The 13,659-nt window shown below is 38.3% G+C and overlaps 1 protein-coding gene across 1 annotated transcript in view; it reads left to right on the top strand.

The window, feature by feature from the left end:
• The window catches only part of TNNI3K (TNNI3 interacting kinase), a 134,877-nt gene that overhangs the window by 41,964 nt on the left and 79,254 nt on the right, over positions 1 to 13,659 (top strand). The window contains exons 16-18 of the mRNA XM_072419475.1: positions 1,547 to 1,741; positions 2,137 to 2,241; positions 12,502 to 12,554. Coding sequence (XP_072275576.1) covers positions 1,547 to 1,741; positions 2,137 to 2,241; positions 12,502 to 12,554 — 353 coding nt within the window. The remainder of the gene's footprint in view (positions 1 to 1,546; positions 1,742 to 2,136; positions 2,242 to 12,501; positions 12,555 to 13,659) is intronic.

Below are 13,659 nucleotides of genomic sequence, written 5' to 3' on the forward strand. Positions count from 1 at the left end.
CAATATGGTCCCATGTGTCATTACCCGTAGTTGTTGGTCATGATGGTGTTTTGTTCTGTCCTGTGGGTCCTGATAGATTTAGAATTTATTTATGGTTTTGGATATTGGATATAGGTAGGCATTTTCCACAATCCCTACTCAGGTTGGCAGGAAGATTTTCCAGTCCAATTTCCATGGCCTGTTGTTGACATGACACATTCTGTAGGAAGGGTCATTACAAGCACCACTAGATGGGTCAATGACGCTGTACAGCAGGGGTGCCCAACATGTGGATCGCAATCTACCGGTAGAGCACAAAGGCAACGCGAGTAGAATGCGGAGCCCTGCCTTTCAAAATAAACTGTACCGCGCACAGGAGTCCAAATAACGTTCCACCATGACTGATGATCATTTGGAAGTCTGTTCGAGGCTGGCTACCAGCAACCACTGTCCGGACAATGCAACTTTGGCTGATTCTATTCAGTGTAAGACGTCACTGGAGTAAGGTAAAGGCAAAAAATGTACAGAATTGTATTGTGCCATACATGTTCATGCTGTTATGCAAAGGTAAACAATATATATTTTAAAAATAAAGTATACTCGGTATGTATATAAATAAATAAATAAATGTTTAGCATTTTTATTGTTGGTAGATCATTTTGACTTGGTCATTTTAAAAGTAGCTCACAAGCCAAAAAAGTGTGGGCACCCCTGCTGCAAGGCAAGAAGGGAGAAATACATGGTGGATGCGGGAGAGAAGCAATACAGCAGGACTCAGGAGGTAAAAAAGAGAAGCAATGGGGGGGGGGGGTGCTCAAGTAAACTAGAATAGCAGTACAGGAAGGGGGAACTGAATGTGAAGAAGAGAATCAAATCAGGGGGATGCTGGAGGTGAGAAGAAAGACAAGACAAGGGGTATGCTTAGAGTGTAGAAGAGGTTGATATTGCAGATTTTCTATTGCCACTGGGAAGAATGTCACCCTTACAGATAGTCATAAAGATAATTGGGGGTCACTTAAACTGACTTGAGAGGCACAAACTGCTCATTGTTCAAGGAACCCCCAGCAAGCTCTGGAGGAACCCTGGCTGGGAAACAATGGCGTAGAGAGGGTGCATCTGTACAGCCTAATGTATAGCAAAATATGCAAAGTGCAGTAGATATAAATATGTAACATACTGCAATTCATACAAAATGATGTTGTCCAGTGTATGTAATGTATAAAACAGTCTTTCAGCGGCTGTCTGAAGGAGATTTAACACAAAGCATAGTGTTCAGAAGTCTGAAATGTAACCATTTGTATAGTCAGCCAGCACAATGAGTAAAGTGGGTAATAAAGTACCCAAATATAATAAAATCAGCCAATATATTCCTTAGGCACATATTGGATGTTCTTCCATTGCAGGTGAATAAAAAGATATTTTAAATGTTTGTTAAATTATACTCCTTAAAATAATATCTTGCTTCTAAAATTTGTTTGTTGTTTTGCTATCATAAATTTTTAATCACCAATCTTTCCTTTGTAAATTCTTCATTAACCAACACTATTCCAATATTTTGACCTATCAGATACAGAGCCAACACGTACTGTTCCAAATCCGACGTGGACATGTTCTGCCGTGAAGTCTCCATACTCTGTCGGCTCAACCACCCATGTGTCATCCAGTTTGTTGGCGCCTGCTTGGATGACCCCAGTCAGTTTGCAATTGTGACTCAATACGTCTCGGGAGGGTCTCTCTTTTCTCTCCTTCATGAGCAAAAAAGGTAATTTATGCGCATGAATATCCTAATAAGTAACATTCTAAACATGCAATGGGTCTGATTTATCAAAGCTTTCCAAGACTGGAAAAGATATCATGGGGAAAACTGTGTGATTCATCAAATCCAGAATAGGTTTGTTAAAAATCATTTGCTATTATTTGGCAAATGCTTTCAATATGGAACCAGATTTATTCCAGGTTTGATGGATTACCCAGATTCTTCTATTATGATCTATCTTCTACAGTCCTGGAGAGATTCAATAAATCAGTTCCAATGAGTATACCATATGGATGTCTCACATATGTGGACCAATCTAAACTCTACATATCATAAAATACTCTTTGTTCGTTTTGTAATATATACAAGTGACATGAATGTATGTACAATGTTTATTTCAGAAATCTTGACTTACAATCAAAGTTAATTATTGCTGTGGATGTCGCCAAAGGCATGGAGTATCTCCACAACCTGACCTACCCTATCATCCATCGAGACCTCAACAGGTATTGTAACAACATACATTCTTTTTTTGTACACAGTTGTCTAAGATCTGTTTGTATTTCTCCATACCAATGTAGACTATTTAATCAACTCTTTAAAATATGTATTATATTTTCTTTAAAATCCTATTATATCCTAATTTGTTTTCCTCTCTAATATATATCATACTATCATAGATCTTTAAATTTAATTTTTCAGAATAATAAATATGTATTCTAAAATATAGTAGAGATATTATTCATATTACTTTAATTCCCTTATCAAATAAAACAAGCAGAAAACCTGTTGTCCCTGCCCCGCTTTTTTGTCTTATATCTTCTCTTTGGACAAACTATAAAGATTCTGAAATATTAGCTTGTGCAAGTCACATACATCTGTGTCCCTGAACTGAGCCCATCCAAAAAGTGGGCTCAGTTTACATTTTGAACAGCTATGACACCATGCTGTCTATTAATATTTTATGGGACAAACATCTTTCCTAATTAAAAAATAATGTACCTGTTCCAACTTACATACAAATTCAACTTAAGAACAAACCTACAGTCCATTTCTCATATGTAACCGGGGGACCACCTGTAGTCTAGAAACCAGACTAGTAAATGGTGAAAGAGAATATTATTCAAAATGAGAGGTTTGGCTCTATGTATATCATGGATTTGGCACTTCATCAAAGCCAAGGAACTTCTAATTTTTGGTAATTTCTTTCCTCTATAGAGATAGATCAGCTTCTTGGGTTTCTGACCTCTTATGACACCTGCCTATTTTCTCGTGTCCCTCAAACTATTAATAAGTACAGGTTTTACCAATGAGGTGCTCCTGGTGGCCACACATGGTCAGTAACCAGAGAGATGACTACCTATCCACAATTCTTCCATTAATATATTTTAGAACATTCTGGATCTATGAATATAAATTTTAGCTTTCTATTTGACTTATTTTGACACTGAAATCTTGATGTTTTTTTTTTTTAACAAAACTTTAGTTAGAATAGTAAAATGCCTAAATGGCATCTTGACTATTTTACTGTTAATAGAGTTTGAAGGACATTTTAGATTGGATCTGATCCATCATTGTTCATAAGAGAAGCTGGTGTCCACAATTAATAATAGCTATATTGCTTTCTCAATGCAGACATGAAAGCATGTGGTCAGTTTTCAGTAAAAAAAAAGTGCATCTGTGTATTAATACGGTTGGTCTTTGCATATTATTTTTATGTTTTGCAAGGTTATTTTATTTCGTCTGTTGTATTTCCACACACAAGGCAATGGGTTTAGAACATAGAAGTGACAGTCAAACATTAAGAAGAACAAGTGCCTTTTTAACAGCATCAAAGTGGCGAGATTAAAAGGCTCCCCTGAACAAAATGTCTATTCCTTTGGATTCTGTTTCCCATCAAAATGTACGGCACACTAGGTAAACGTTGTCATCCAGTTGGTCATAGCATATTGTGGGCCAGTGCATGACAGTGAAGTGAAGAGCTTTGGATGTGATGTTACCAGCCAGGTAGACTCAAACCAATATAACCAAATCAGTTTCAATGCGTGATATAACAGATGAGCCATTCTCAACCAATCTTCTGTAGAACCCTAGAGTTTCTTAAGATCTCAAGGGTTGTTTGAGTTGTGGTTTATTGACTTCCCATTAAATGGTGCATCCAAAGTTCCAGAAAAAACACCATTGGCAGAGCCAGCTTGCATTATTATTAGCTTTCTGATAACATGGCAATCTGACCAACACCGTAAGGGTACATTTTTTTATGGGGCACATTGTTTTCACTGATCCCCAATAAACTAATTTTAGCATGAGTTCCATGGGACCTAAAAATATTTCAAGGGCTCCTCTTTGTAGAAAGATTTGTTAAGGGTATATCAGACCAAAAGGCACCAAATACATCTATTGCTATTGTTTGCATACACTTTCATTTTGATGATAATAAGTGATGCCACAGCTTGAAGCATTGGTAGTTATGAGTAGATGATATTTAGGGGTTATCAAGGATGCAATAATGAGCCCTAAGGTACTTGGAAGAGCTCATTATCCCACACTGAGATTTGCCAACCTGTTGGAGTCCAATGCTATTGCCTTGAGTTATTCAGATATTCTTGAACATTGTATGTAATTGCTTGTATAAGACAAATACACCCAGCAAATAGAGCATACCTTCCCTGTGCTAATTGCATACGCTCCTTATTACCGGGTGGAGGTTAATTATCTCCCACTGTCTAGAATTAGACTTTCACATATACATGATATAGGCAATTAATTATTTCTAAATTGAAAGCTCAAGTGGCAGTTGGGTTAAACATTTCTTTAATTAAAACCTAATGCCTAATTATGGCACTGTTTCTGATTTCAATCTGCAGAGCTACATCACACAATATAAAAAGTTGTAAGAATGTTGTGCATTCCAATTAGCTGCGTGTTTGGGGGTCATCTGTATATAATGGAATCGCAAGGAAAAATGAAACTATCAAAAATATGAACATTTTTTAATTTATTGGATATTGATGTGTATGTTAATTATTTGAAGCAATTACCAAGAAAACAGGACCAATGACATTAAAACCCATTCTTAGATATGCCATTTCCATAGGCACAGTCTACCTCCATGAAAATTAAAGTTCCTTTTTTTTCCAAAGGGTTAAGCCAAATTTTGAAATAGATTGGTGTCGAAATGGAAGGTGATATAAAACTAAACCTACTTATAATTTGCATTACTCATCTCTCCTTTATAAGCCTGCTAATTAGGTTAATAAAGAAGACCTTTCTGTTTTCACAATAAATATATATATATATATATGCAAATAAACCAATCCAATAACTAACCAAGGTGCTAACTTTTACCTGAAAATACAAGAAAATGGTTGGACTTGAATAAAAACCCAGGGCACAAAATGCCTCCGTCCTCCGACCAATCTATGATGTGTTATTTTAAAACATTTGTTTAAAATGGGGATAATTTTGAATCACATGGACTCAGACTATATATCTTTATCCCTCCTGTTTACTGGTTAATATATCTTGTGCATAACTGCTGGCCACCAGTAGATGGTGCTGTATTCTCATGACAGCAAGAGTTTGTTACACATTTTAAATAAGAATAAAGGGCCATCTACTGGTGTGACGCAGGTATAAACTGAGAATCATTTTCTATTGGCCTTTTGAAGGAAAAAAAACTAATAGAGTATATATGCTATGTTATTGTGGACCTACTGACACTCTTACTGAATCTTTGAGCTCTTCTATGCAGCGCAAGCAGATTAAGAAAACAAAAAGCTGTGGTAATGCTCACATGTGATTTGGAGCCTTTATAAATTGAAAGAATTGAAATCCAGTAAATGAAAATGGTGGGCAAGGGACAGCAAGTCTGGAGAGAAAATGACTAATCCTGGATGGAAAAAAGCTGGATGTTCCTTAGACAGCACGTGGTGGGCTTTTTCTGACTTGCTGCAGCTTCTATTGAAGAGGAGCTCATAGTGAGCAGTAAAATCAGCAGTGGCTCAGTGGTTCACTCCCCCCTCTCCCAGAAGTGACTGAACACTTTAGCTTTCACTGTCTTCTCTTTCAGTCATGCCTCATCATCTCTTCTTACCCTGCTCCCCTTCCCATTCTGGTTTCAGTATCTCAGCTCACCCTGTCCCCTCTTCTCCTCTCCCTCTGCTCCCCTGTCCAAAAGCTGGACAGCAGACTAAATTCTTGGAGAGGGATCAGAGGGATCAATTTAGGCTCTAGAACTGCTTCTGGAAAGGGAAGCAGGGTGAGCTCACTTGTCTAACCTGTTGTGAGAGGTGATCAGGGTGGTGATCTGAGCTACTGGGTCACTTCCAAAAAGGGTGGCAGGGTGAGTTCACCTTCTTTGAAGGAGGATCAAGGTGAGCAGAGATTCTGAGTCACTTTTGAAAAAGAGGGGCAGGGTGAGCTCCTCTGCCTAACCAATGCTGTTAACAGGGACCAAGGTGAGCTGAGCTGCCGAGTCACTGACTACCAGCAGGGTAAGCTGATCAGCTGAGACAATGTCAATGACTTTAGTCCTTTTGCTGTAAATTTTTGATGAATATTTCCTCAGAGCCTGCAGCTTTAAATATTATTACTTGCTTTAAATCTCATTTACTGTTGTTGATACCTTTAAAATAAAAAAAAAAGTCCCTAGTCAGGCCAAAGCTTAGTTGTAAGGTTGACATCTGATTGTTTTTGAACCATGTTTGAATAATATGTTGTTAATCTGCTCAACCAATGCTGTGAACAGGGATCAAGGTGAGCGGAGCTGCCGAGTCACCCGACTACCAGCTGGGTGAGCTGATCAGCTGAGACAATGTCAAAGACTTTATTCTTTTTGCTGTAAAATTTGATGAAGTTTTTTTTTAACCATGTTTGAAAAATAATATATTACATTTTTATATGTTTATCTGTTACAATTCGGTTTGATACAGACCTACCGTAGATGAACCTACTTGGAAAAACAGACTCGGACATTGGATACATCCCCAGTTCTGCTATAGCAACAAAAAAAAATTGCATTCAATAAACTCTGGACGAACCGCTCGATGTTTCTACAAGCTGTTTATGTTTTTAGAATACAACGCCTTCCCATCTAGAAATCCCGGGGGTTGCTTATTTGCAGAGTTCTCGGTTGGAGGAGTTTTAAACTCTCTTCTTCCTGGGAAAAACCATTACCTAAAAATAATTTGTGTTCCTCACCCGGCTGTTTCCCCTAATAAGAAATTTCCCAGTTCTCATGCAAGCGTGCAGCGCAAACAGTGACACAATTTTCATTTGTCATGCGTCCGTGGTCTGAACACCATATTTTTTTTTTCCTTCCCAGAATATTCTTAACCTTCTGATTCTGCACGGATCAATTCCGGCCATCGGAACAATTAGAATTTTTCCATTCCTCCGACTTTATTTGCTGTATCATTTAGCCTGTCTTTATTGTTTCCCGAGCTTAGAAAGCACATTTGTTTTATATTCCCTTTTAGATTATGTACTGGCTAAGCAGTAGCACTCGCTCTGGGACACTTCGCGAGCCATAAAGTTCCACGTGTGAATCATTTTATGTTCCCAGAAGGCTTTTGCAGAATAAAAACGTGTTATTGGTAACTTTGTACAGCCCTGTGATAATCATATTTCTTTATTTGTGATGGGAGGGAAGATGCTACAATTACACTTAGAGCAGGCGATAGGAAGAGGCATTAAAAGAGTAATAAAGCCCATATATTTATTTCCAAATGACATTTAACTAGCAGAGTTTATCAGAGTATCTGTGGGACATCTTTCGATGTTGCTGGTGCCAAGACAGGGGGGAAAAAGTTTATTAAGCATAAAACTTTATGGAAAAAGAGCTTTTATACCATTTACAAAAATGCATTCTAATAGTTAACACATTTACAGACTTTTATAGGCATTTACCCAGGCTTTGGAGATGCCTATTGTTCTGTAGTGTAAGCAGTTTTCGGTGTATAAACAGGGCAGTTGGTTAAAGTGGACCTGAACTTTAAGTAAGAATATTTACTACATTACATTATATGGGATATTTAGTTACCATAATTATATAATTTTACAGGGCAGTTGATTAAAGTGGACCTGAACTTCAAGTAAGAATATTTACTACATTACGTTATATGGGATATATAGTTACCATAATTATATAATTTTACATGGAGCATCTAGAAATGCTGATTGCACCTATGCAGCACCTCTTGGAAATACCAGTGGACCTCTTAGTATGTGATGGTGACTAGGCTTGCCAGTACCAACCTCCTAATAGCTGTATGTGTTTTTTTAACATGGGGGAACAATTTAAATACCTTTCAGGTCCTTGGAAACCCCTGACAATCATAACAATATCCAAAGCTCACAGTATATTATTGTGGTGGTCATTGGTAATATTGCACTGGCCAGTGGAACGGAGGCCACCCTTACAGACAGCCAAAATATTCATTGGTGTCAGTGGTAACTAACCTGAGAGGCACTAATTGCTCATTGATCAAGGAACCCCTAACAACCTCTGGAAGAACCCTATTCTTCCACTGAACACTGGTATAGACAGTTACTAATAAATAAATATTGGTAATTGTTTGGGGTGACAGTTGTAGAAACGATGGCTCCACAGATATTGTGCTCCACTACCAATAAGCTGCTTGTACTCTTCTATGGAGATGAGTTGAGGAAGAAGAGTTAGAAGTGACCTGGTGTTGCGACTAAAATAATTTACCAATAGTGGTTTTTAGTTGTCTATCCTTTAGTGATCCAGCATGGCAGATCACTAAATGATGACACAGGACACCTGTACTAGTTCTGGATTTTGACAATCTTGATAATGCAATTCTAGTGGCTGTAAAGTTCTTAAAGAAGAACTCCAGGCTTTTTTGTTTTGTAATTGTGGTGTGGGGTCAGGGCTACTATGAGGTTTCTGAAGCTGTCTGTGTTCTTGATGGAAAGATTTACTTTCACTTCTTGTCCCTGAGACAGCAGGTCTCACATTAGTAAGAGAGAGAGCAATTGGTGAGATTCAAAAAGGGTAACATAGGGGTGTTAACCTTTCCTTATCCTATGTAAAACCTAAAAAAGGACAAAGTTGCATGTAATGTCACTGGTGATAGATTCGGGATTTAGAGTGAGATTTGATCATAGCATTATTGTACTGTTCAATATTCCCCTTGCTGGAGGTTTTACCATGAGGAAGCAAAGCCATGCCTCAACCAATATCCCCTTCTCTACAAGGACACTGTGCAGAACAATATAAGGAAGGAAAAATAAAGAAATGCTTCAATGGTGTAAAGGACAAAAACTCAATGCAATAAATGATATTCTTTTTACATGCAAGCATTAAAACTTCCTAATTTTGCTTTAGCATGGGTCTTTTGCAATGCACTAAACAGCACAACTCAAAGTGCAGAGGTGAAAGAAGCACAAGGAGCCAACCAGCTGTGCTGCAGTGCACATGTGTTAACAAGTAATGGGCTAATAGGGGAGAAAAGAGTGTCAGAGAGACAACCTCATCAGTCTAATTATTCCTATTTTAATATGCATTCATAGGCTGCGATAGAGAGGAGACCAGTGGGTGTTAATAAATTCTAGCAGAGAAAAACTAATTCTCTTGCCCTTGCAGATAGGGCTGTCCTGTGTAGCACAGCAGGATGGATAGAAGTCCTATGGCAGGCAAACAGTCCCTATATATGTAAATCATCTGTGCATGTAGCTGTTTTCCAGGAGTTCAGTTTAAACTCCCTAAGAGAGCTGTGGCGGTTTATTTTGATGAAGTCAATGCCGAAATTTTTCTCCCTTTATTAAGATTTCTGTTACCATGACTTCAAAGGCTTGTAATAAAATGAATCATTTACAATCACAGCGCTGAAAATATTCTCACACACATTGATTTGAACGGAATTTGCATAATCAGATCTCAGATAAGACAGTACTGTTTAAATGAAGAGTTTTTTTGACCATGTAGAAATTCAAATTTTACACCCCTTCTATTCACATATATAAACCCCCCACCCCCACCAGCCCCCCCTTACTCCTGCCCCTTCCCGCAATATAAATTTCCCAATGGCAGAATACAATTGCAAATAAGTATTTTCTGTCTATTCCTCTGTGCATTTCTGGTATGGAGAGGAGACGTGAAAATATAAAATGCAGCCTTGGGACAGGAAAGTTTTGTTTGCATACTATGCTGTATTTGTAATTCATGAATTTGCAGTTTTAGAGATTAAAAGAATTACTGTCCTAATGAATTATTCTTAGGTCAGTAAGTTACGGTTTCAATTTCTTAGAGTTCATGAACCTTATGGTGTCTTCAATAAGCACCCTATTGCCACAAGAATGTGGACACCTCTGCCAATGATTGTTCTGGTATCTCTGGTGAACGATTGATGCTACAATATACAAAGACATTTTGCAGGCAATTTTGTCATCTTCAGCTGTTGGTAACAGTTTCGGAAAGGAGTCATTTTCTGTTCCAGGATGACTGTGCCCATGTGTACGAAGCCAGTTTCAATCAGACAGGATTTGACCAATTTCGTGTTGAGAAGCCTAAAGAGGAAATATATTCAAAAAAACAAAAACACACTTACCTTCAATCCCGCAGGGCAAACCGATCACTTCTGGGGGTGTTGGGCATTTGGTCCCGCGTCATCCCGACATTCGCCTCAGAGCCGGCACTCCGTGCTCCGCCATCTTCGTCTTCTGTTCCTGGTTCTTTATCCCACATCACATGACCCAGGCGCAAGATCGGGAGACGTAGCCTGAAAAAAGAATTGGCCATTCTCACTGCACATGTGTGAGATCGACAAATTTTTCCCTTTCAGCAAAAAGGCTCCATCTGCGCATGCCCGAGATGCTCGGGCATGCGTAGAAGGAGTGGCAAGAGCCTCCTAGGATGCCTGACGTCGGTATCCTGGGAGGCCTTGTGTTCCCATTCATAGGGGGGCAGTGCTACACCCGTTTTTTTTTTTTTCAAAAAGGTGTTGGATTAAAAAAAAAACTTAATTTTTACCTCACATAGGGGTTCTCTACCCTTTTATGTAGAGTGAAAATTCTGAGTATAGGTAAGCTTTAAGTGACCTATACAGAGCTGGACCCTAAAACGCTACTGAAGACCTTTGAGATGGCCACCAGTTGAATCCAACATCAGTACCTGATCTGGGCTCTTTGAGCTTAATGGGTACAAATTTCCACAAAACCTCTGTAAAATCTAAAAAGTCTTTACAGAGGAGCGGAATTTGTTTACCCCTAAAGGGGAGGGAACTCTATATGAATGCTGTTAGTATGGAATGTCTATATAAGTTATAAGTCTATGGTTAGGTAACCACAAACTGTTGTCCATATAGTGCAGTCATTCTCAAACAGAATTCCACAAAACCTTATGGTTTTTTGTAGTTTCTTGAGCTTTGGCTGACTGATCCCCTATCTCATGGTGCCTGCATAGTTTTGGGTTCAATGCCATTTGGATGAACCAATAGGATCACACCAGTGATATTTTAGGTGTCTGGAAGTGAGCATCTAGACTAACACTTTAAAGGGGAATTCTTCCCTGATTATCGCCCTAATGGGGCTAATCCTCCTACCAACCCTCAATAAAATATTTTTATCAATGGTTCCCTGAGGCCCGTCATTTGGCTTAAAGGTTCCATTGGGGTAAAATGGTTCAGAAAGGCTGATAGAGAGTAACAAGAGCAGCAATATGTGCAAAGAGTGTATAAAGAAATGATACCAAATAATAAAGAAATGTCATACGTTTAGTAATAATCATATGCATTAAAACCATTACTATCTTTTATCCATATTTGCTGATCTTCTAGCCTTCTTATTGTCTGCATGCATGCCAGTAGTGCCTGCAGGGCCCCAGTGGACCATGTTATGTGTGCTATGTGTTTTGAAAGAGTCACTTATGGTATCAGAGGGCAAGTGACGGGGTGACTGAGCACAACTGGGAAACAGGAACAGAGCGCTTTTCACACTATAAAGAGAAGTGACATAACAAGAATATTTATGGTAGGATCACCAGGGCTTATTTCATTAAAAGCTGCAGATTTTTTATTATTTATAATTACTTTACCATAAATAATGTTGCTATTTATTAGAAACATTTTGAAAGGTTTACTGTATCCTAAAAAAATCAAAATTGTTATCTTTTTTATCTTTAAATCCTGAAATTCCTCCTAAAAATAACATTGCATTTTCTGGAATGCTAGGTTGCCCAGGCACTTTCATACCTACAATGTGCAATCTAAGGTAATGCTTCCTCTCCATGTTATTCTTGGGTGATTTAGAGTGGGATTTGGGGATGTCGTTTCTGTGCTCTTCACTCTTCTCCTTGCTGGAAGCTCTGACATGGGGAAGCAAAGCCCTGCCATTACCGCAATGGCCCCCCCTATACAAAAGAACATGTCATAGTAAAGAAGTATTGGGAAAGATCAGATGCAGGAAGACCACTGCCAATACTGATGAGCAGTCTTTTTTTTCTGTCTGTTTTTGGGCAGAGTTTCCGCAGTTCAGGTCCTCTTTAAGAAAATTTCTCTGCATTTGCATATGGATTGTTCTCTCTGTTATTGCTGGATTTCTCTAAATTTAAGAAAAAGCACTTCATTATGCACGGTGTGATGGGATGCACTGTGACCTTAAAAGATAGATGGAAACATTAGCTTGAACATTTGTAACAAAATTCAGTCTTTTAAAATAATGACAGATGGAATTTTAGGTTTATTCATACTTTGCAATCCTTTCAAAAGAACATTGAATGTAACCTTTTTTTCTTGTTTCAGCCACAACATCCTGCTGTATGAAGATGGACATGCTGTGGTGGCAGATTTTGGAGGTAAGGATCCTTGTACCGAATAAATATATATATATATATATATATATAGTCACCCTACAAAGAGTAAAAATAAAAAGACAGTCCACTGAATCATCCAGCCAAGATGGAGGATGAGAATTTTATCATGGTGCCACCTAGTCATGGAACAAAGTTGGGTTCTTCTGTTGCTAGCATTGGAGAAACAGTGCAGGCAGTGGTGAAATACCTTGGTCCCGCACCAGTTTTACTTGACACATTTGTTGTTTGGTTATGACATGGGTTAAAACATTATTTCTGCATGATTTGCAGGACCATGTTTGATTTGATCTTGTGCTGTAGTATACTGTGTGCAAATTTTTCAAATGGTGGTGGCAGATAAAGTTGTGAAAAATTGTGTATACTGTATATTGTGGCATTTTTACTTATCTAAAGCTGCAGTTTCAAGTCCTCGGTTCATAACAGATGGGGTTCTTCTTGGGGTGTCAAAGTCACTACATGCATGGCATAGACACTTCCTAATGGCTGTTGAACCACAGCAAGAATAAGACATGCAAGCAGCAATGTCAGCCCAAGGGACAATAAGGAAACACTGAGCATGGGCCCATTTGCAGTACCAGATCAGTGGTGTCAAGGAACCTAGATGGGGAATATGGGTAACTATATTTTACTTTGCAAGATGCAAACAATGAAAAAAAAAAAAATAAAACATGGGAAATGGGTTGAGGGAAGTAGTAGAAAGAGGTGAATGGAAGATTTTTTTTTTTTTGCATAAAAATAGGTTTTAAATCAAATGTCAACTTTAAGCGAATCAAACTTGGTTTACCAAAGCACTACCAGGTTTTTTAATATTTTATTTGCTTTAGTTGTTACATGTTAATGCTGGTGATGTACTTCAGCCACTTACTCTCTACATTCACTCCATTGTATAGACCATGCCAGCTTAATGCATTTGCTTGGCCACTTCCAATGGTTTCTATTGGAAGCCAATGTAACAGAGCGATCCTACAGGAGCGCATTTGGAAGCCAGGAACAGAATGTCATTACCGTATAACACAAAGTGCCCTAACAAGGACCAGCAGAAGTATTTAAAAAAAAATCTGCATTATTGAAAATGACTGAAGCCATG

This window comes from Pyxicephalus adspersus, chromosome 8, assembly GCF_032062135.1.
Source record: "Pyxicephalus adspersus chromosome 8, UCB_Pads_2.0, whole genome shotgun sequence".
In the NCBI taxonomy this organism is placed as follows: Eukaryota; Metazoa; Chordata; class Amphibia; order Anura; family Pyxicephalidae; genus Pyxicephalus; species Pyxicephalus adspersus.